The 20,663-nt window shown below is 38.7% G+C and overlaps 2 protein-coding genes across 3 annotated transcripts in view; one reads left to right on the top strand and one right to left on the bottom strand.

Annotated features, from left to right (window-relative positions):
- TRAPPC3L (trafficking protein particle complex subunit 3L) overlaps positions 1-20,377 on the top strand; it is a 43,006-nt gene extending 22,629 nt beyond the window's left edge. Inside the window, exons 4-5 of the mRNA XM_058307320.1 lie at positions 14,122-14,307; positions 17,638-20,377. Coding sequence (XP_058163303.1) covers positions 14,122-14,307; positions 17,638-17,757 — 306 coding nt within the window. The 3' untranslated portion in view covers positions 17,758-20,377. The remainder of the gene's footprint in view (positions 1-14,121; positions 14,308-17,637) is intronic.
- On the bottom strand, positions 194-12,469 carry CALHM5 (calcium homeostasis modulator family member 5). Of its 2 annotated transcripts, XR_009188027.2 has the most exons (3): positions 11,816-12,469; positions 7,951-8,466; positions 194-4,434 (listed from the first exon to the last, which is right to left on the bottom strand). XR_009188027.2 is itself a non-coding variant. In XM_004471219.5 (2 exons), exons 1-2 carry the CDS (start codon positions 12,353-12,355, stop codon positions 8,077-8,079), a joined length of 930 nt encoding a protein of 309 aa, XP_004471276.2. In that variant the 5' UTR covers positions 12,356-12,469; the 3' UTR covers positions 7,398-8,076. The 2 variants fall into 2 exon arrangements, 1 of the variants encoding a protein (XP_004471276.2); XM_004471219.5 differs by lacking the exon at positions 194-4,434 and having other exon boundaries at positions 7,398-8,466.
- Positions 20,378-20,663: the final 286 nt, after the last annotated feature.

Raw genomic sequence — 20,663 nt, 5'->3', positions numbered from 1 at the left:
TAAGCAGCATTAACACTGAAAATATACTTAAATAGAGCAAATGTGAGTGCGTCAACCTCTTCGTTCGGTATAGAACAGGCTGGCAGTTTCAAAATATAACAGGAAATACTACTCCTGTAAGCCCTTTTGAGAAAGATACTTGAGAGTAAACTCCAGCCAGACAAGAAGTGATTGACAAAACTTCAGCAAAGACTTGAGATGAGAATTTAATTAATTTCATTGTGGAAATATTATAAAAACTTTTAAGCATGCACAAATGTAAAGAGAATAATTTAATGAATCTCCAAGTACTCACTATTCAGCTTCAACAATCTTGTTTCTTTCAGCAGTGCACCCCACCCCCCTTTTTTTTTCTGGAGTATTTTAAGGAAAATTCTAGATATCATGATGATTCACATAACGCATTTCAATATACATCATCTAACTCTAAGAACTTTTTTAGAAAACATAAACCAGCATGCTATTATCATACATAACAAAATTAATAGTTCCCTAAAATCATCTAACACTTATCCATATTTCCCTAAATATCTGAAAGAACTTGTTACAGGTGGTTGTTTGAAACAGGATACAAGTAAGGCCCATATGTGTCATGAATTTTTTATTCTTTTTTCTGATATTGATCTGTGGAAACACTGGGTCATCTGTCAAATAGAATGTTCCAAATAGATTTATCTGGCTATTTCCTCATGGTACTAATTATCTTGTTTTCTGTTGCCATATTTCCTATAAACTAATAGTTATAGGTTGAAATATTTAATTAGATTCAGGTTTAATTTTTCAGAAACAGTATTTTATAGTTACTGTTGTGTACTACCTCTTGTACTGCATCAAGAAGTACATGATATCTGGTTGTCCCATTTTTAGGAATGCTAAGATGGGTGAGTAGCTTCAGTTGGTACAGGCCTGAGCTCATCTTCCTTTTACCTAATTGTTTTAGCATCCGCGATGTACCATTGTCTAGATCCATTATTTCACTAGGGGTTTCAAATGGTTGTTTTCTAATTCTGAGAAATCCCGAAAACAATAATAGAATCAGTAAAACAGAGAGGTCTAAAAATGATGTGCATAAAGCAATAGCTTTCACATACACTTAAAACAATCAGAAGATAAATAGAAAAAAGAAACCATTTATGATAGCAACAAATAATACCTATGTATTAGGGTTTTCCAGAGAAACAGAAACAACAGGATATATGTAGAGATTTATTTTAAGGAAGTGGCTCAGGTGACTGGTGACTGGCAAGTCCGAACTTGGTAGGGTAGGCTACAGGCTGGAAATCTAGATAAAGATAATATTGAAGTCTTTAATCCAAATCACCCAGGGGAAGATGGCTGGCTGGAAATTCCAGAAGGAGCTAATGTTGAAGCTGAGGCAGAATTCTTCTTCTGAACTCTGAAACACACTTGGATAAGGAGATTACCCACATTACTGAAGGGAAAATTGATTTTTGATTGTAAATGCTATCAACCAATCATAGATGAAAATTCCATCTATGAAATACCTTCACAGTAACAAGTAGGCCAGTGTTTCACTAAAATAACAGGTCACTTTAACCTATCCAAGTCAACACATAAAATTAACCATCACAACCTATAAATAATTTTCACAAGCAATTTCCAAAATTTATGTGAGGAAAACCTTAAAATATTCCTAATGTACAAAATTGTAGCCTTGAACAAATGAAAAGGCGCTCATGTTCTTGGGCAGATTGATGTAACATAACAAATATGCAAATTTTCCGTAGGGGAATGGGTAACTGTATTGTGATCCCAATAAAAATAATAACTGCTAACTTTTTCCTGTTCTGGAACTAGACAAGCTGATTCCACAGTTCATGTAGAAAAAGTCCAAGGATATTAAAGAGCAGTGGTGAGGGATAGGGATTGGGGGAACAAGTCCCACCCTATAGTAAAACATATAGGAAAGCCTCAATAGTTAAAATATATAGTACGGGGAGAAGAATAGCCAGGGAGACAAATGGAACAAAATTTAAAATACTCAAATAAATGTTTAAAAAAATGTAAATAAACATATTCCTAGAGCTTTCATTTTAATGAACCCCAGAAGATTGAGAATATGAAGTAACGTCTACAGTCTATGAAAACCAGAAAACCTGAATAGAGATTTTCGGCACCAAAGACAACAGTCTCAGTGAAAAAGTTACCAAGGGCAGGGAGGATCCAGAAAGAGCTGGCTATTAAAAAGTGGTTGGCTCTAGAGTATAGGTTATAAGGAGATAAGAGGAGGGTTGAGAAGAACTATGGATGCTTAATGTATGTAGAAGTTTTAATTAACTTGACAGTAAAAGTGTGGAGATGGGTAGAGTTGATAGTAACACATTATAGTGAGTAGCAACTGGTTTATAAATGGGATTGTGACTGAAAAAGGTAGTCTGGGGAAGTAAATGTCAATAGAAAGAAGCTAAAGAATAATCTAGGGACTGAATAACACAGTGAACCCAGAGGCAGTTGAGAATTGTGGTTAAGGGTACAAATACAAGAAAGTCTTTCTGTTAGCTAGAACAGATGTACATCACTATTGCAGGGTGATGGGAATATGGAGAAACATGGGAAAACTAAAATTGGTGTTACCTATAGACAATGGTTAACAGCAATACTATAATATTCTTGCATTAATGCCAAGCTATACTGTGTTGATAATGGAGGTGTATGGAAAAAGTGTGCCAAATGTATGCTATCAAACATGATTGGTGGTAAAAGTCTGATGATATCTCATAATCTGTAACAAATGTTCCACCAGGGTGTGGAGTTTTATGGGAAGCCTACACATCTGAATGATTGTTTTGCAAGTTCACAATATCTGTAACAAAAATGCATTTTGAAAAAATACTATGGGCTGGGGGAAAAATACACCAAATGTAAGATAAGGAATATAGTTGGTAGTAATATTTTGACAATACTCTTGCATAGTTTGTAACAAATGTTTCACACCAATGCAAAGAGTTGGTGGAGGGGTAATGTATGAGACCCCTGTGTGATGTTATGTATGTTTATTTTGTAAGTTCACAATCTTTACTATACACTTATTATTTATGTGTGTTCATGTGTGAATGATATACTTCAATAAAATAATAATAATAATAATAAAGTGGTTGGCTCAGCCTTGGGTTGAGAGAATGAAAAAGTCTCCTTTGAGAATTAGTAACAGGCTGCTTTCATCAGGATTGAGAAGAGAATCAACACTTCTGGTGTGGTCTCCAAAGCATCAGGAACACAGTTTAGTGTAAAGTGGTTTCAGGTTGATAGTAGACCCAAGCATCTGGTGCAAGCAAACTAAAATCCTTTCTGGAATAGTCTAGTTTAATCCCCATAGGAAATTGTCTGGGGAACATGAGCACAAACTTTAAAATAAATACATAAAATCTATAAAGAAATGAGCAACCATTAATGAGAGGCAGCAAAAATTACAAAGGATGGAAACAGATCTGCAAAGATTACAGTCATTTGCATTACAAAATAAGTAGTGTGTGCATTCAATAAGGTTAAAGAGGCTAATAAAAGTAGGATGAGGAACCAACAGTCTATTTAAATGGTTAGATAAATTTGGAGACAAAGCCAAGGAACACTTAGAAATGAACAGCATGATAACTAAAATTAGAAATTAAATGGAGGGTATAAATTAGAAAAATTAATTTATCTGAAAAGAGCGTTGGTGAACTGGTATTTAGATGTGAGAAAATAACCAGTAAGCAATACAGAGGAACAAAGAAATGGAAATATGAAGCAGAAGTTAAGAAATATAAATGACAGAGTGGCAAATTTGATCTGCACCCAAAAGGAAAGAAGAGAGTGAGGCAATAGGTGAAGAAATACAAGCTGAAATATTTCCAGAAGTGAGAAAAGACATAAATTTTAAGATTCAGAAAGCCCAATAGATACTAAGCAATATAACTTAAAGAAAGCCACACCTAGACATAAAAATAAAAATTTTAAAGGAAGCCAAAGAGAAAAGATTATTTTTACATAAGAACAACAGTTGGAGAGACAATCTGAACATCAATAATGGAATCAGAAGACGGTGGAAGATTATAGTCAATGTCCTGGGAGAAATTAATGGTTATCCTAGAATTGTACAGGCATACCTTGGAGATATTGAAGGTTTGGTTCCAGACTACTGCAACAAAATGAATATTATTATAAAATGTGTCATATGATTTTTTTGGTTTCGCAGTGCATGTAAAAGTTATATTTACACTATACTGTAATCTATTAAGTGTACAATAGCATTATGTCTTTTAAAATGTACGTACCTTAATTTTGAAACATTTTATTGCTAAAAAGTGCTAGCCATCACCTGAACCTTCAGTGAGTCATCATCTTTTTGCAGGTATAGGGTCTTGCCTCAGTGTTGCTGGCTGCTGACTGATCAGGATGGTGGTTGCTGAAGGTTGGGAGTAGCAGTGGCAGTTTCTTAAAATAAGACAACAATGAAGTTTGCTTCATGGATTGACTCTTCCTTTTATGAAAGATTTCCCTGTAGCATATGAAGCTGTTTTGATAGCTTCATATGTCCTCCCAAACCTTGCCACTGCTTAATCAACTAAGTTGACGTAATATTTTAAATCATTTGTTGTCATTTCAACAATGTTCACGGCATTTTAACCAGGGGTAGATTCCTTCTCAAGAAATCATTTATTTGTTCATCCATAAGAAGATATTTCTCTTCCGTTCAAGTTTTATCATGAGATTGCAGAATTTCAGTCACATCTTCAGGCTCCACTTCTAATTTCAGTTCTCTTGCTATTTCCACCACATCTGCATTTACTTCCTTCACTAAATTCTTGAGTCCCTCAAAGTCATCCATAAGGTTTGGAATCAACTTCTTCCAAATCCTATGAATGTTGATATTTTGATTTCCTCCCATGAATCATGAATGTTCTAAATGAATCTAGAATGTAAATCCTTTCCAGATTGTTTTCAATTTATTTTGCCCATGTCCATCAGAGGAATCACTATCTATGGCAACTATAATTGTATGAAATGTATTTCTTAAACAATAAGACTTGAAAGTCGAAATTATTCCTTGATTCATGGGCTGCAGTATGAATGTCGTGTTAGCAGGCATGAAACAACCTCAATCTCATTGTACATCTCCATCAGAGCTCTTGGATGGCCAGGTGCCTTGTCAATGAGCAGTCGTATTTTGAAAGGATTATGTTTTTTCTGAGCAGTGGGTCTCAATAGTGGGCTTCACATATTCAGTAAACCATGTTTTAAACAGATATGCTGTCATCCAGGCTCTGTTGTTCCATTTACAGAGTGCAAGCAGAGTAGATTTAGCATAATTCTTAAGTGCTCTAGGATTTTCATAATAGTAAATGAGTATTGGCTTTAGTTTAAAGTCACCAGCTGCATTAGTTCCTAAAAAGAGAGTCTGCCTGTCCTTTGAAGCTTTGAAGAACAGTATGCCTTCTCATCTCTAACTATGAAAGTCCTAGATGGCATCTTCCTCCAAGAGAAGAAGCCCCTTCCTTTTGAGTTATGGAATTGTGTTGATAGAGTGAAAGGTTTTGCTGCTACTCACAATTTGTTGCTCTTCGGTATCAGAGGAAATTTGATGTTGAGAAAGGGAGTCAGTGTGGGCTTGGGTGGGCTTTACCCAGGATCTTCTCCACATGCTTCTATTCTAGACCACCAAAGGACGTTGTTTTAGCAGTACCCTGATCCTTCTGTCTCTGGACACCAGCCTAAATCCAGCAGAGACACCCATTCCACCTAAAGCCCCTCAAATCTATCCATGGGCAAAATCAAGTCTCTTGGACTTGTTGAATTCTGAGTGAAGCAGTTATCCCTTCCACATTGCAGGGTTTAGGGCATGGTGCCCCTGTGATCTGGAAAATAAGAGTAAAAATTTTTGATCCTCCCTTCAGACCAGAGAAGAAGTTTAAATTTTTTGTTTTTCTTTTAAGGTTTACAGTACATTCTTGTGAAATTTGGGTTAAGTATTTGGTTATATTATGCATTTATGAGTTAATAAACTTTTAAAGATAGTTCTATCCTTTCTAGACTTTGTAGTGTAGTCTTCTGGCATTTGCATTTTTTTCACAAACTTAAACTTCTTATTTTAACTTTACAAAAGTAATTATGCATATTTATTGAAAGATAAAATATGTTGATATTATACAATACTATAAATATATTTTATATATTTCTGAGTTTCTAAACTTTTTCTGTGTGGTCTGCTGGCCTTCATGTTGTCATCTGTGGCTTCCACAAAACTCTTCAAAAATTCTCATCTAATTTCTTATGCTGACCTGTAATACATCAAAACTGTGATGGGGAAAGTTGCAATGTGAAAGGGATAACTCTACTGTCCTGAAGGCAGTTCCCACCAAAAGTCATGATGGGAACCTGTGGAGGTGACTTGTCCCAAAGGAGGAAGATGAGCTCCTCTGCTCACCAAGAAACAGCAGAGTGTTCCAGGCCTCTGACTAGTCAGCTTGGATATTCTTGGGTGGGGTAGCCATTACCATGAGTGTAAACTGTCTGATGGCAGAAAGCCCCTGAAGTTGAGGTGGCAATAAAATGCCCAAAACGGACTCCAAAATTCTCACCTGGCCACAGCTAAGCTGCTTCTGAAGAACTGCTGCTTCATGTTTTAGTTTTCTAAGTTGCTCAAGCAAATACCATGCAATGGATTCCCTTAAACAATGGGACTTGATTACTTACAGTTTTGAGACTAAAAGAAAGTCCAAATCAAGGCATTATCAAGGCAATGTTTTTTCCCCAAAGACTATGGCACTCTGGGGTTGGCTACTGGTAATCCTTGGCTCCTCTGTCACATGGCAAGGCACATGGTGGCATCTCTTGGTCTCTCCTGTTCTCTTCTGGGTTCTGCCGATGTCCAGCCTCTTGCTTCCTGTGGCTTTCTCTCATCTGTCTGAATTTCAATCTGCTTATAAAGGACTCCAACAATAGGAGTAAGACCCATCCTGATTAATCTGGGCCACACCTTTTTAACTGAAGTAACCCCATCAGAAGGTCCTACTTACAATGGGTTCACACCCACAGGAATTGATTAAATTTAAGAATTTGTTTTTCTGGGGTACATAAGCTTCAAACCACCACTGAGATTTAGTAGGACATTTTAAAAATGATATGGGTTTATGTATATTTAAGCTAATATGGATATATTATATAGTAGCATACAAAATTTACATTATTTCTGGCAAAGGTAAAACTGCAGAAATATTTTACACCAGTTCTGCCTTGAATGGTGTCCCCAGACCTTCAGTCAGAGCCTACTTTACCCATTAGGCACAGGGGACTACATGCCTAGGGTCAATGACACTTTTAGGACCCTACAAAAATGCTTTTAAAATTGCTAGTAATTTGAATGTGGTTAACTAAATTAGAAGAGAATAAATGTACTATTAGGTTGAAGAAAACATTTTAATATATGTAGAATGAATATATTCATCTTTATACCAATGCATTTGTGAATACAGTTGTAGTTTTTTTTCTTTAATGCAAAAAGGGGTCCACAAAAGCAAATGTGCTGAGGGGCTAGGAAAGTCACAATGCGGTCATGCAAATCTCTGAATTTTAGGCATCATCTCCTTTCAGTTGGTTTTTTCTGAGAATTGAGGTCTTCAGTTTCCAAAGGAATGCATTTCAAATGGTGGAATTCATATATCCTTGAAAGGACAGTTAGACAGATTACAGGGTGAACACACTTCCTGCCCACACCACAGATCCCATCGGGTATAGCACCCTCTGTTAGGTCTCCCTATCTGCCCCCAGACGCCAGGACCAAGATTAGCATATAGTGACAGACTTTCTTGCATGCATCTCACTGTCAAATCAGAAAATTTTAGAACTTGAGGGGATGTTAGGGGCCACTGAACCCAATCCCCAAACACTGCAAGAGCACGTTTGTCACCATCGCTGAGACTGTCTGCACGTGGGAGCTTCAAGGCTACTAACCTTTGTACTGTCTTGAAAGAAACAGCAAATGTGAGAAAACACAGAGCTATGCAGGAAGCTGTGGAGGCAGCAGAAGGATTTCCAAATAAGGCACTCCCACACCTTGAGTCAGGGATGCTAGATGAGCTACACCTGGTGGGCTGTACCCACAAGGACCATTGTCATCTCATTGTCCACAGGCCTAAGCTCCAGACCATCCTCCACCACCCTGTGGAGGGTGCTGTAGTGTTGCCGGGTTTGCTGGAAACAATGCAGCCCTGAAGCAGCTTCCCAGGCCTCAAAGGTGGGCATGGGGAAGTCATCTGGCCTCTTGTTTTCAAAAAAGCACTTCAGGTTCCTCTCACTCAGCTTGTTGGCATAGTCCAGGAATGTATTTTCCAACTGCTCCTTCTCCCTTTGCGCATACACCTTCCAGAAATTCAGCTGAAGGTAGCTAACTTTGGATCGGCAGCGGGCATAACAAATGGTGAGTAGAGAGAAGAAAGATGCTGAACAAATCAGGCACCATCCTAGAATCTTAGAAAGAAAGAAATGTTGAGGATATGTAGAAGCAAAGCCCCTCCTGGGGTAGTGTTATTAGGAAGTATGTGCTAAATTAACCCCATAGTCATTATCGTATGTCATTTGAAATCATTACTGTTATTTTTTAACAGCATTTTTAACTGTCAGAAGACAGTCCAAATTTACCTATTCTCTGTTCTCTTACCCACCATTGCTACTTTTCAAAGAAATAACCAAAAGTCAGGCCAAAAAACAACAATAAAAAACCCCACCAGAGTATAGATCATTTGAGAATTGGATAAACCAAGCCCTCAGGTGGACTTCTATCCTAAAGTAATGTGGTCATTAGAGAAAATGACCAACCAGTTCCTTAACCAGGTGTTTTCAGATATTGATGAATGCATTTACATGACTTGTTGATCGATTTTTCCCTTGTTATTTGTTTTTACATTTATATAGGTTTTACTTGAAAGAGATGTCATTATTTATTATCCACAGTAAAAAGAAACAGATAATACAATAAGGAAACTGAAGCTATAAGAATTGAAAGCCTGTCTAAAGCTGAAAAAAAAAATAGGGCCATTCCAAATATTGGGGATTATTCATTCTGAATTTTGGTAATTGTAAAAAACAAACTTCTCTCAGAATGCAAACTGGTTCAACTGTTTCATTCTGAATTATAAAAGTGGAAGTCTAGGTAGTTTAACTTCAATTTTGTTCTTGTTTTAATTAGAGTTTTCACAGCTGAAATTGGTTTAATATTTGGACAACTAACAGACCTCTACCAAAGTGTCTTTTGACATTTTGTGAAATGAGCCTTAGTGTTTTTGTTCAGAGGGGCCTGTTTGAAAATAGAAACAATAATCTGCAAATGAACCAGGCTGTTCAGATCATAACAAAACCACAAATAAGCACCAGTGCTCTAAATCAGTGGTTTCCAACTTCTGGTTCAGACTGTGAGTTATTGTGAAGGCACTGAGGCTGCACATGAACACTGTGAGTGTTTGTAGCAGCAGGAGAGTAAGCTCTGGATTTGTGCTATGTGGGTTCCAACTCCAGCTTTCCCCTTACTGTGGATGATCTCTGTGCTCTAGTTTCCTCAATTGTAAAATGGGTGGTTTTGAGGATTAAATGTGATGATTCAGAGGAAGTACTTAGAATGCATTCAGCAAGTTATGGCTGTTACCACATGATGCCATTTTCAAATGTGTATTGCACTTTTCCGTGGTTGCACTCACGGAATCTTTCCACCACATCCCTTAATGGGAAAGACCTTGTTCTTACTTTGAACCACTTACATCTGGCTACCTCAGGTCTTTTTCATGTCTTCATCTTCTATCTTCCTCTTTCCCCAAAACCAGACCTACTGTAGGCCATCTCTCCTCAGTATCTGATCCGATTCTGCCTGACTTATAGACTATTTTATCAGCCTTGGAAATCAGACCTCTTTTCCCCACCGTCCCCCTTGCTTGATCTTAGCATTGACTTGCCCTCCCTCCAGTACCAAGCTCAGGACCCCCTTGTTCTTCCCCAGTTCACAGTGCCCCAAGTCTAACTAGAACATCACCCCCAGCCCTCAATAGTGTCCTGCTGAATGAGTCTCATTCTGCCAGTCCTCCTAGTGCTCTCATGAATTTGGAACACCTACTATATGTCAGGAGCTTTCAGCTGATTATCTTTAAACTTTCACATCCTGCAAGATAGGTGTGATTTCCCCCCAACTATGAGGAAACTGGGGGTTGGAGGGTCAAACCACTAGCTCTAGTCACATGGCTGGTAAAGTGGAGGAATCAGGATTCAAATCCAAGACCAGCCAATGCCAAGATCAAGTTTCTTCCTTTACTCCATTCTACCTTCCTTAAGAATAGAGAGCCACTCAGCTGGATTTCTTGTTTCTCTGCCCCACCCATGGCACTGCCCACTACCACCCACATACCCAACTATTGGCCTGGGCTGTATGCTGACTCCGGCCTATCCAAACCTCTGTGTTCAGCACCTGCTATCCATACAGCTCCCTTTGTCTTTATGAATCAGCCCCAGGTCCTCCCCCTTCTCATGCTGCTGAAAATAAACAGGTAGGTCTCAGCTGTGACAAGATGTTCTTTATTTCCTTACGCCTTATGTGTTTAGAGAAGAAAAGCTCATACAGTGATAAGGGTTTGAACTTGGCACTAACTAAATGAAGCCCGCTGCCTAAGGACATAAATCATTCATTGAGTCATAGCATTCATAATTAACACCTTCCTTCAACAAAAGAAAAAGAGGTATTTGGGAGCCTGGCATGTTTTATCTAAGATGTGTTTTATGCATTGAGCAAAAAATTTTGTTTGGGGGTATTTTTTGGTTTACCAGTTTATGAAAGGAATATGACTATACAGCCAACAATCTTTGGAATGCATGATTTTAAAAATAGACTTTGCGTTGATGTGTTCTTAATGTGTTCTTTGTTGAAAAAAATAAAATTAGACTTTATTCAGTGCATTTACTCTAAAACAAATAGCATTTCTAACAAGTTGTGGACCTATTCATCTTCTCTTTTGCTTGTTTTAGTTTGGGGAATGCAATTCCTACCCCTCACTAGTAGGAAGTCAGGCTTTTCCTGAGGCCAGAGTCAGGGTGCATGGAGACTTGACAAGGTTCTTCCCTGTGTCAATTCAGTAAAGCTATTATCCTTCTGTTGAATAAAATAATGCTCCAAACATTGAATCCTATAGTACTGTAAGAACCTCTTTAGCCATACCGTACAAATGAGTATAAGACATAATCTCCCTAGCATATGGTCACTTTTCCCTGAGAGCTATTTAAAGACTACTGATTCTCATTTATATGGGAAATTCTCAATCTTGAGAATATTTATACATAGAGATAGCAGTTGCCAAAAATCATTCAAGTGAATCTCTACACTGATTTTACTACATGCCTCTTTGGAAAGTATCAGCTCATTTGGTTCAGCTATATTTTAATAGCCAAACAATATGTGTTTTTCTGAGAAACCGGTTTGAAAATAAATAATTAATAGAAGGTAGTAATTTCAGACTGCAACTCTGCTGCTAACACTCAATTTATGATTTAGTGTTATGCATAATTTACAAAGTCAACCCAGAGAGACTGTTTTAAAGTACTCAAGTATTTACTTAAGTATGCATAACCCAGAGGTTATTTTCTTTTCGGAAATGGCAAAGATGTAATCCAATCAGCAATTTCATCACGCCATCCAACCTCTAAAAAGCTTTTCCTGAGATTGTCTTAATGCTGCATCATGTTTCAATTTCCATTTAGTTTCAAAATGTTCTGGCTGAAAGGAGCACAGAGAGAATACTTCAAGCTCACACTGGGGAGAAAAGACCAGTTTGTCCTTTCTTACCTGAGACTGGGCTTGAAGGGACAGCTTCAGTTCTTCATTGTCCACAGATGGCATGCTGGTTTTGCCACAAGAGACTTTGTGAAGTTCTTCCCAGCACTCTCTGGGCTTGCCCTTGCAAATCAGCCCCAGGAGTTTTGAACTTTTTGTGCCACTCATGGCGCATTCATAAAAAGTGGCATTGAGCAAAGCCACAGAAAGCCACATCACTGGAGCCACCAGTGAGCTCAGGGTGATCTGGCCGAGGACATAGAAGAAGTGGCAGCCTTGGCCTTTGGGGAAGATTTTCCTGGGATTCACACAGCAACCTGTGAAGAGTCTCCATGACTTGTTGTTCAGAAAGAATCCCAGAATCAGTAACACCCAAGCAGGAGCCAGAAGGAAAACCAGTCCATAGACCATATTCTCCTTGCTGCAGGGGCACTTAAAAGCCACAAGTGAAAAGAGCCGCTCACCCCCTACGGTCAGCAAAGCCATGAAGCTGTAGCCAATAACAGTTTTCTGGTTAAGGAGAAATTTTAAAATCCCCTGAAAAGCATCCATGTTGGAAATCCACAAAGAGGTAAAATGCTTTGCCCTTGTTTATCGGCAGGGCAGCTGTGGCAGTGGCTGAGGGTGGAGCTTTCCTCCTTAGAAACAACAGTCCTCCTTCTCAAGCACGATTCAGCCAGATAAGGAAACGTCATTCTCTAGGAATGAATATTTTCCAACCATGTTCAGATAATGCCTCCTGCTGGGAATGTCTGGCCATGAAACTGCAGCCTAAACACATAAATAGAGTAAATTCAAAATGCACAGCATCCGTTTTCAGACTGTTTCCATGTGACTTGGATTGAGAATCAGAAATAAATTCTTACTCATACAAATAATAGTCTAGGAATTTTCCAGTCGAAGGAATCGACGTTCACAGAAATGGGTTTCAGCCAATTGTTTGGGAGCCAAATCGCATCTCCAAGCCTGGAGTTTCATGATGGTTTTTCCTCTTGCTGCTTAAGATTTGGAAGACAGGAATCCATTTTATATCCTTTCCAACTGACTAGTGATAGCGACTTGCACCAAATTTATGAAACTTATTTGGAAAAGTATTAGGGAGGATTTGAGCTTTGAAGAAAAAACAGAAAGGAGAAGAGATGCAGTAACCTCTTGACGGATATCTCCTCTTTGACCTCATGCTCGGCTGACACCGGGGAGCTCCTCTAAAAGAGAAATCCGGTTCTGTATTAGCCTGCTTCACACCTTCACGGCCCCCCACTGTGCAAAGGCTGATAGACCGCACCCTCCCCTGAACCCCATCATGGCATTTCATACCCATGTCATGTTCTCAGAATGCCCTCCGCACCCTCATCCTCCTGGCACACTCTCACTCACTCACGAACATGGTAGAAGCCGCTTCATCTGTGAGTCCTTCTAATTAAACATAATTAGAGAAAATCGTTTCCCTTTCTCTCCTACACGGCTCTTAATTAAAAATTTAAATAGGCACTTGGAGGAGGCTGACATATAAAGTTGATAAATTTTCATGAATAAACTTCCAAGTCTAGGCCTGGTAGTTTTGTAAAAAGAAATTGCCTTAGACTATGAGCCCAGGGAAATGATTTCAAAATTCCTCCACTAACTTGGCCCTGGTCATGTCATTTCACCTCTCTGAGCCTCATTTCCCTCATCTGTGAAACTAGGAGTGTAATTGGAATAGTCTTCCTGGTTTCTTCCATTGGTACACTATATTTTTCTTCAAGTCCTATAAAATGGCAGACTTTTTTGAAAAGTCACTTTATCACTCACTGATATCACTATTCCTCATAACATGATTCTCACCCACTCCCAAAACATAATTTGGGTCTAATGTGTCCATAGCATCCTCTGTTCTAGCTATCACCTTTCCATGGTGGCAGGTGTGTCCTGGATCCATTTAATTTATGATCTGATCCTTTGCTAGGCTCAATATGACAAATAGGCTAGTATGTCAATGATTGATGATGTTTTCAGTTTTTACTCTCCTAAAGGGTATTAAGTTTTGAAAAAGGTTTTCTGGAAATAATACCTTAACCCAGTGTTTCATAAATCATATTGTTTCTACAGAAAACTAGTTCCTTAGAATACCCCATAAAAATAAGAGAACTTAAGACTTGAACTAGTCATAGGTTCAATAAACTGCAAAGCTAAATTTGAAGCCAAACATTCTGGCTGCAGACTCCACATTTTTAATGTTGTGTCTCATTGCCTGCAACAGGGTAACTGGTTGCCATACTAATAGATGGTTGCTCTAGACCAAGTTTTGGTAAATAGGTCTTTTTCCCTCCCTTTATCAGGTTGCTTTCAAGATGTACTTGGGAATTACACCAAGTGTGACCTGCAATAATTCAAGCAGAAATGAATTTTCCCTGATTTTAGACAAGAATCCTCTGGTGGAGTTTGTGGAAGAGCTCCCTGCTGGGCGATCTTCATTGTGCTACTGCAATTTACTCTGTGGGATCATCAGAGGTGCCCTGGAAATGGTAAAGCATTAAGGGATGGTCTAAGAAATGCAGCCTGAAGAGCATCCATAGAGAGTGACCTGGAAGATTTTTAGTTGGATGTGCTAGTTAACTATTGTCATCTGTCAAATTACCCCAAAATATACCAGCTTAAAATAACAAACATTTATCACCTCTCATAGTTTCTGAAGATCAGGAATCTGGGAGCAGCTCAGCCAGGAGATTCTGGCTCAGACTGTCCCAGGAGACTGTAACCAACTTCTTTGACTGGGGCTGGGGAATCCATTTCCAGGCTTTCTTACGTGGTTGTCCGAGGCCACAGTGCCTTGCTGGCAGTGAGCCAGAGGCTTCAGTTTCTGGCTACATAGACCTCTTTGTAGAGCTACTCACAACATGGTAGCTTGCATCTCTCAGAAAAACTGAGCCAGGGATTAAAGAGAAAGAGGGAGAAGAGCGCACAAGTGAGCAAGAGCCCAAGACAGAAGTCGTAGTCTTTTCTAAGCAAATCTCAAAGTATATACCATAACTTATGCCATATGCTATTGGTCACACAGACCAACCCTAATGCAAGAGTCTGCTGTCTAGTAGAGAAGTAAAATGTGTAGAGAAGCATTACAGCATCATTAGGGCTATGGGAGGAACTGGGGAGAAGGGGAAGGAAAGATTTCCTGGAGAAATTCTGAGCTGGCTTTTGAAAGACAAATAGGAATTAGGAAAAGGTTTTGGGAGGGGAGCAGAGGGAAAGGGTATTTCAGGTAGAAGAAGCAGCATGTCCAAAGGCACAAAAAGAATGTTTCATTCAAGGATCAGGGAACTTGAATTAGTTCAGTATGACTGACAGGCAGATTGAGAGAGGGATTGACATGAGAAAGGAGGTTGAAATTCTTTACACAGACCTGATTAAAAAGTGGCTTCATATGACAAGCTAGAGAATATGAATTTTAAAATTCAAAGCAACAGAGTCCCATTATAGGATTATAAACAGGGGCGCGATATTTTGAAATTTGTATTTTTGGAATTTCATTCCTTTGTCAAAGTGAAAATGTGTAGGAGGGGGGCACTGAGGGAGGGAGGCAGGAGAGCAGTTAGGTAGCTGATGATGGTAACCTCAACTAAAACCAGAAAAAAAGCCTTGACAGTAGGAGAGGAGAGAAGACTAAAGTTAAGCAATATTAAGAAGGTAGAACAGATAAGGCTATGATATCAATTGGCTAAAAGGACCAGGCTGAGAAAAAGATATTCAGGAATAACAGTTTTCCGAGCATCTTAGGGCAATTTGTACTATTAACCAAGAAAACACAACAGGCAAGAGCAAATTTGGTATTGGAAAGGACAGAGTGAGGAGTTAATTTGGAGCCTGCTGAGGCTGAGGTGTCTAACACACGCATGTAAGGATATCCAGTGAGCAGGGGCTTAGACACATCTGGGGCTCACAGAGAGATGAGAACTGGGGAGATGCTGGAGCTATGGAACAGGAAAGAAGGTGTAGGAAGAGTGTGGAGATTCAGAAGAAAATGAAGTCCCAAATGAACCCTGGGAATCGACAAAAAGTGATAAGTTAAAGAGAGAAAGCAGAGACTGCAAAGAGATGGTGTAACCAGAGGTAGGAAAAAATAGTCACAGAAATGAGGGAGGAGAGGATTTCAAGAAGAGGGAATGGTTAGCAAGACCAAGGACAGTAGAGAGGCTAAGTATAAGAAGCCTGAAAAATATCCATCTCATTTTGGGACCAAAAAGTTAGGTAGGACCTTGATCAAAGATGTTTCAGGAAAGTGGAAGGAGAAGAAAATCTCTCAATAGACTGATGAGCCAAGGGCAGTTTAGGAAGAGGTAACAGTCAACACAGTCTCATTTTTTCCAGAAATTTAGCTATTGTGAATGGTGGGACCAGCTAGTAGCCTACAGCTAGACAGGTGTTAACCTACCCAATAAGGAGGCCTGCATATGTTTTAATTACCTGCAGTAATTAGGAGAGGATATTGTTACAGGAAATCCAAAAGAATAAAGCAAAATCACGCTACTACCCTACCATTTTTCTAGGCTTACCCTATAGTCAGTGACTGGGAGATCAAGAAAGGGGACGGAAAGAGTGGTGGGAGCTGTTTTCAAAGGGAGAAACCATAACAGCAAGTCAAAAGTAAGAGAGAGAAGTCTCCACCTTTCATGGGTAACCATCAATTATACATAGAACGACAAGTAGGGATCAGCCTTTGTGTGGCCCAAATATCAAAATGGCTTAACATAGACTCCATGTTATTTTAATTAAATTTCTGTTAAATTTTGACAAAAATCCAGAAGATCTTCTGGGAAAAAAAAAATTGAGGGTGAATTTGGCTTCCATATTTCAAAGAGCATCCTGGATGTTGGTAATGACAATATGTGTTTTTTGCCTCCTGTATGAGCCAGATAAGTTAGCATACCAAGGTCTGTGGTTTGGTGAATGCAGACTGGCTGCCCAAGGGATACTTAGTGGAAAAAAAAGAAGTGAGTCAGATACGATTCAATAAAAAAAATATATTTTGACTAAACTGAAAGAGATTCAATACAGTTTTGTTAATTACCTGCTAGATCCAGGCATTTTAACTTACTGTTTTCTTTTACTGGGTACCTTACATATTTGTTGTATTTACCTCAATGACTTAAAATAATGGAACTAATATTCTGTGTAGGGCAGGTCAGGAATATCATGTTGCTCTTACATGAACTTAACTGTAATGAATAAAGAAGTAACCTCAAAGAGCTTACTTCAGTGTCTGGGAAATAGGAAATACTTTACAAAGTAAAAGATGGCCCAAGTATCAAATATTCATGACTGTAATTTTAATCTTTAATATTATACTTATAATTTATTTATCTGGTTTTAATTTCCAAAGCTCTCAAAGCCATCAGTGATTGCTAAATGTTGTTAGGACAAGTGATTATATTATTATGTAAAGGACAGAATGATTTATGGCAAATCAGTTTGATGAGAGTCCTTTAAGAATCTCTTTATCCATGAAAGTTCTGCTGGGCCAGGCACACTGGGACACGGCTATCTCTGGGAAGTTGTGTTCTTCTTGAAGTGGAGCCTTAGTTCAGCCCCATGCTGTGAGCAAAGCCTGGCTGGCCCCAGAATCATCTAAGAGGGGCCAGTTCCTCACAGCGCTTCTCTTGACAGACTCATACCACGGAGTTGGCACACAGCCAGACCATCTCTGAAAGACACACAGTAAAGTCCTCTTCCTCCACACAACAGTTGCCTTTTTTATCATTTGAAAGGAAAGTCAACGCCTAATGGGGTGAATGTAGCTGAAAAGAGTTTTTTAAAGAGAAAAACATGAAATGACACTGGCCTTTTTTTTCTTTTCCTAGGTTCATTTGGCCGCTGATGTTACATTCTTGCAAGACAAACTAAAAGGCGACAGCGTGACTGAAATAGGAATAACATTTCTTAAAAAGCTAGATGAGAAAAAATATAGACGTAAAAAATGAACAACAGCATGCAAAATGCTGCAGAGCGATGAGCTGAGCTACTATTAGCGAAGTTTGTAGAGCCGTAGGAATTTTGAAGTACTGAATAGTGTGGACTTTTGGAAGACTTATAAATCATCCAGATATTTGAATGCCCAGGACGAGGCTTTAAATCTGTTTTTTCTTTTGCTTATAAATCACACATATTTCAAGTCTTGTGTACACAAGATTTCATATACAAATAACTCCTTATACGATAGCAAGCATGAGTTCCAGATATTACATAATCCCTCTTAAGAGATTCAGTTCATTCTATTTACTTATGGTGATGGGGGAAAATCACTCTACCTGTACACACAGTTAGTATATTTATCTCTTCTTAGTGGAAAAATGGAAGAAATGGTTCAGTAATAGAGTTGGCTAAAGAGTTTATATTGCAATCTCTAGAGAAACACTTCCATTTGTAACATTTTTCCATATTTTTTAGATATTATAGATGTGATTTTTCTCATGTTAGCTTGGATTATACCTTTAGCCAACTGAAGCTATCGTTGATTTGCAATCGAGGCATGATATTTATTTAGGTGCTAATTCTGAGACATGTAAAAGTGACATTTAGTTATAGTTCATTTAATTTTAAATTTTATTTAATTTTTAGATAGTTGGTATGACAGTTTAAATTTGGTGAATCCCCCAAAAAGGTTGTTTTTTGAACTAATCCATTCCTGTGAGTATGGGGCCCTTTTGTTTGTACTACGTCAGGGGGGCGTGACACAGGTTGGGTTCTGTCCTCTTGCTGGGTCTTATATAAATGGAGACACAGAGGAAGAGACACACAGGGAAAGGGAGCTCTGCCATTTTGAGTCTGCCCTGTGAGACAGGACTCCAGGTTCGTCTACAACTGCAGAAAGGCAGAGAAGTCCCAAGAGGCTGAGAGAGGTCCAGAGTCTAGAATCAGCAGAGCACAGAGGCACGCAAAGTGGCCCCCAAGGGGTGGAGCCCAAGCAGCAGCTCAAGGCTGGGAGACAGCCCTGTCATATGCCTCTTCGCCACATGGCAGGACACCAGGGTCACCAGTAGCAGACTGGTGAGAAAGCATCACTGATGATGCTTTGATTTGGATGTTCCATGGCCTCAGAACAGTTAGCGTTTACCCCACATAAAAGCCCCATTATAAAAGCCAACCCATTTCTGATACTTTACATCAGCAGCCCTGTTGCAAACTAAGACAGTATTAATCAAATTCCTTCATTGTCTCATGAAATATCATTGCTAATGATCAGGCCAGAAAATCTCTAAAATGAGGTTTAAATGATTTTAAGAACATTTTATTGCCCCTAAATTTATTCACTTAGCATTTTTATAATCAATTTTAGTCCCTAAAATCTTCCAAAGAATATTTTGTCTGTCTGTGATCAGAACAAATATTTAAACTTCAAAATGCATTGGATTAAATAAACAATTATCTTCAGTAAATGATCAGCACACAATGTGGCAACCTGGGTGGCCACCTGGAATCTACTAGGTTCTGCAGAAAACTCAAATTACAAGCAAGAGTTACAATGAGTGTTACAACATAGTTAAAACTGGGGTAAGTGATATGATAGTGACAGAACTCAATTAGGATTCAGAAGCGTGGGGTTTCAGTCCCAGGTCTCTTTCTAAATAGTGCGTGATCCCGGGCAAGACACATCAGCTCTCTCTCTCTCTCTTTTTTTTTTTTCCCCACCTGTAAAATGGGAAGATTGACTGTGATAAAAATCTAAGATTTTTCAGTGTGCTTAAATGACATAAATGACCACTGACACTCTACATTTTTTGGCCTTTAGAACAGTAGATGGAAACTGTTTTGGTTCCCACCTGCCCGGCTGTCTTTTCAAGATAACACTGAGGTTGAGATAGGTACTAAAGACCAAACAGGGATGTTGCAGCTGCCACAGCATGGATGGAAGATCCTTCGACCAGTTCCACAGGAAACCAGGAGTAGGACGCAGAAGAATCAGAAGGGATCTCAAGTTGTCACGTGTTTTTAAATCAGTGCCTCCAGAAGAATGTTCCTACTACCCATCGTTAAGCTTCTTTTCAAGATTTTCCCATCTTTGCTCAGTTGCCTCTTCTTCCTTCACAGTCCTCACACCCAAGCTTTCTTCATGTCTAAGGTCTGCCCTCTTAGGTCAGAATCCAGTGAGCCCCCTTGACAATGTTCCATGACAGTGCTCCATGCAGTATTTTTATACTTGTCCATATCCTTTCCTTTCTCTCCCAACCCAACCAGCAAAACTCCCTCAGTCCAGTGTCTTCATTACCCACCCACCCACTCTTCCACTCCTCACCCCCAAGCCAGTTGAACTGATACTCTCAGCAATGCCAAGAGATGGGGCTGGGGATGGCTTTAGGATGAGTTCTTTCTCTACCCCTTTCATTTTTCCTCACCCTGGAGGGGGAGGAGGGTCTTTGGGCATTAAATGTATGCTATTAAAGGTTTGCTTGTTTATATTAAATAGTCATTTCATCTTGAAGCATGTGCAACTCTAGAGCAGCATTGCTCATTAGAAAATGAGAGCATGTATGCAATTTTAAATTTTCTATTAGCCATAAAATAAAAGTAAAAAGAAACAATGAAGTTCATTTCTTTAAATTTTCTCAAAGTCTCATTTCTCTGATATTACTATAGTCAGGTCAGCTTTCTTATGCGTATTGTTTGTATATCATATCTTTTCCATTCTTCTACTTTCACTCTAATGGTAGAAGTTAATGTTAATAACATTTATTTAAACAAAATATCCAAAATAGTATTTTAATATTTAATCAATATAAACATTATTAATGAGATATTTTAGATTTTTTTCATGCTGCATCTTTTAAATCCAGTGTGTATTTTATACTTTCAGCACATCTCCTGTTCTGATGTGAAATTTTCGAAGATT

This window comes from Dasypus novemcinctus, chromosome 11 (assembly GCF_030445035.2).
Source record: "Dasypus novemcinctus isolate mDasNov1 chromosome 11, mDasNov1.1.hap2, whole genome shotgun sequence".
NCBI lineage: Eukaryota > Metazoa > Chordata > Mammalia > Cingulata > Dasypodidae > Dasypus > Dasypus novemcinctus.
Note: the sequence above shows the minus strand (reverse complement) of the source record. Positions and strands in the feature narration are given on the sequence as shown.

What these genes read in the sequence shown, in the direction of transcription:
- CALHM5 (XM_004471219.5), bottom strand. Translation starts at nt 12,355, where the DNA reads ATGGATGCTTTTCAGGGGATTTTAAAATTTCTCCTTAACCAGAAAACT. An exon ending in CCCTTCAAGCCCAGTCTCAG is followed by an intron (nt 8,467 to 11,815) that starts GTAAGAAAGGAC and finishes TTTCTTTCTAAG; the next exon opens with ATTCTAGGATGGTGCCTGAT.